General features: G+C 43.9%; 1 protein-coding gene across 1 annotated transcript in view; it reads right to left on the reverse strand.

The window, feature by feature from the left end:
* Positions 1-1,498, reverse strand: part of T265_10587 (hypothetical protein) — a gene marked incomplete at both ends in the record, with an annotated part of 39,609 nt that extends 38,111 nt beyond the window's left edge. Inside the window, one exon of the mRNA XM_009177004.1 lies at positions 906-1,498. Within this exon, the coding sequence (XP_009175268.1) occupies positions 906-908 (3 nt within the window). The remainder of the gene's footprint in view (positions 1-905) is intronic.
* Positions 1,499-2,513: the final 1,015 nt, after the last annotated feature.

Consider the following 2,513-nt stretch of genomic DNA (forward strand, 5'->3'; position numbering starts at 1 on the left):
ATGTATATATAACTAAACGAACTTTATGGTTGTGCGGCAGTTAAGCATCAGTGGCATCACTGATGTTGCTGTCATTGATGATGATGATGATGAGAGGCTTTGAGGTTGATTGACCTGGACAACAGGAAGGTTGAGAGGCGACTGTTCACTGGGCTCCAAGCCAGCAAAACGCATTCAGCTCTAGGGCTGACTGAGACTCTCACGCCATATATTCCACGAACCATCGCTTCTAGATCACCGGACAAACTGAGGGAGGAATGTGAAACAGCTGTTTGTTCATGGCATTTTGAGATGCATAACCACGCTTGGGTCATGTATGCGCGTTTCGGAGTATCAGGTATCATGTATCAATCTTGAGGGAGTAAAAGGCTTCAGTGAGCATTGCTTGTTTGACAGTATGACATAGAGTACGGACGTTATAAGTCACTACGCATAAAGGATCCCGTGGATTCCCTAGCAGATAAGTAGCGAGTACTGGATTTTCACATCTGCGCCAAAAAAGATAAGCAGTGAGTGCAGTCAACCAACCTCACTTTCCTTAGAATCATCACTTCCAACTCTCAACCGCTGTCGTCCTGAATCCCATTTTTCCCCATCGTCAGCTAGAACTGCGGCCACTAGAACCAGCGTGCTCATACGGGGAATACGCCGAACGAACGTGTAATAACCAGTTTAACTTCCTCAGCTCATCCTCGAGCTAAAATGTTTTACCACCCCTCCATACTTTCGTGATGGGGTATTGGACAGATTGTGATAAGCTGTTTTTTAAGTGAGTCGCTTTTGACAGATCGAATACAACTGACAATAATGCACGTAAGCCAAGACATGTTCATAGCCATATGAATAAGTTTACGGGACACTGGCACATAAAAGTACGGAGTATTCGGAGGGAGAACATTACTCACCATCAAGGCAGTAGTAATAAACGTTTTCGCAGCATAATTAAGACCCTTCGCCCCAAATTCAACGACCTTTGTGTAACCTTTCTCGGTGGCCTTACTAATGGCATCATCAATTTCCTGAAGAGTTTGAAGAGCAAACTGGATTTACGTTCTCTCGTTTGGACAGTTCTGGATGAATGAGTCGGCGGTATATCAAACTGTAACCTGATGTCGCCGGAGTAACCAGCCAGATGACAAAAACAATTTTCATTTCATGGTAGAACGGAAACCTGAAACTTCTAAAAGTTCATTCACCCTTACCATTGCAAGAACATATCCGTAAATAGTTCCACAGTAGTGAACAACCCGAAAACAACCCAATACATCCCGAGTACAACCTAGGAATCAATACCTTCAGCGTAACAATATGGACGCACGACTTCCTGGTAATCCCGCCGTTTGATGGCTTTGTACGTTCTGTATGAAGGATGCAAAACACCAAAAAGTATTCTAAGCATGCATTAGTATAGAGAGAGAAGGTGACACACATTATAGTCCGCCCAATTAGGGCGGTGAGCATCTTTTTCAGGGTCAAACAACGCGTCTGAAAAACGCGCCCTCACCCAATGCTTTCAAATCGGTCAGCGACAGAGGTCATAAGTGGCTCTCAGTATTCGCACAATGAAGTTGAACTTTCGAAAATTATGACTGTTCCCTGAACGCGTCTGAAAAACGCGCCCTCACCCAATGCTTTCAAATCGGTCAGCGACAGAGGTCATAAGTGGCTCTCAGTATTCGCACAATGAAGTTGAACTTTCGAAAATTATGACGTGTCCCTGATGGACTAAGGCAATCGGGCATTCAAGCTGAGAGTACCTGTCCAAACGTCTCAGCCCCACTTAGGTATCATGAGGTCTCGGCGATGCTTGGGAATCATCCCACAAGACTTTTCAGCCGGATGAACGGTTGCTACAGTGCAAATTTTTCATGCTTTTAAGAGTTGTAGTCCACATGGAGGGACCTCACAGTTGTGGACAGAAAGCTCAATGGTGTTACCAACCACATTTATTCTCGTTTGATGAGAGGCTGAAATATCATTACCTAGCCTTAAATTGTTGGTTAACACGTCGATTTGTAGCACCTGTAAACTGCTCTTTTCATGCTCAGTTTCACCTTCTTTTTTCCCATCTTTATCAGTCACATCGCTGTACAAAAGTCTTTTTTACTGAAATGCAACTGCTACCGCCCGCTTGTTGGCTCCAACGTGACTTTGAGACTTTTGCTGAGTGACCGTTGTCGTGACCGACGGTTGGCTATATTTGACCGCCGTTAACACTAAACGTGAAGAAACATTTCAGCTGCAAACACTGGACTAGTATATTCACACTTGTGGATTAATATTTCAATCACCGGAGATCTGGAATACCAGGGAGATAGAACTATTCTTGGTGTGGTGGTTCAACGGTATACGGAACTACGGAATCTTCTATTTTGAACTGTGAGTCAAGATATACTTGGATTCCTTTACTTTGTGACTTTGTATTTTGCTTACATTGGTAATTGTTCTGTTCATTAGAGACTCCATAGGGCCGTTAACCACCACAGATTCGTGATACTACCCACAAAGAGGTA

This window comes from Opisthorchis viverrini, assembly GCF_000715545.1.
Source record: "Opisthorchis viverrini unplaced genomic scaffold opera_v5_383, whole genome shotgun sequence".
Taxonomy (NCBI): Eukaryota; Metazoa; Platyhelminthes; class Trematoda; order Opisthorchiida; family Opisthorchiidae; genus Opisthorchis; species Opisthorchis viverrini.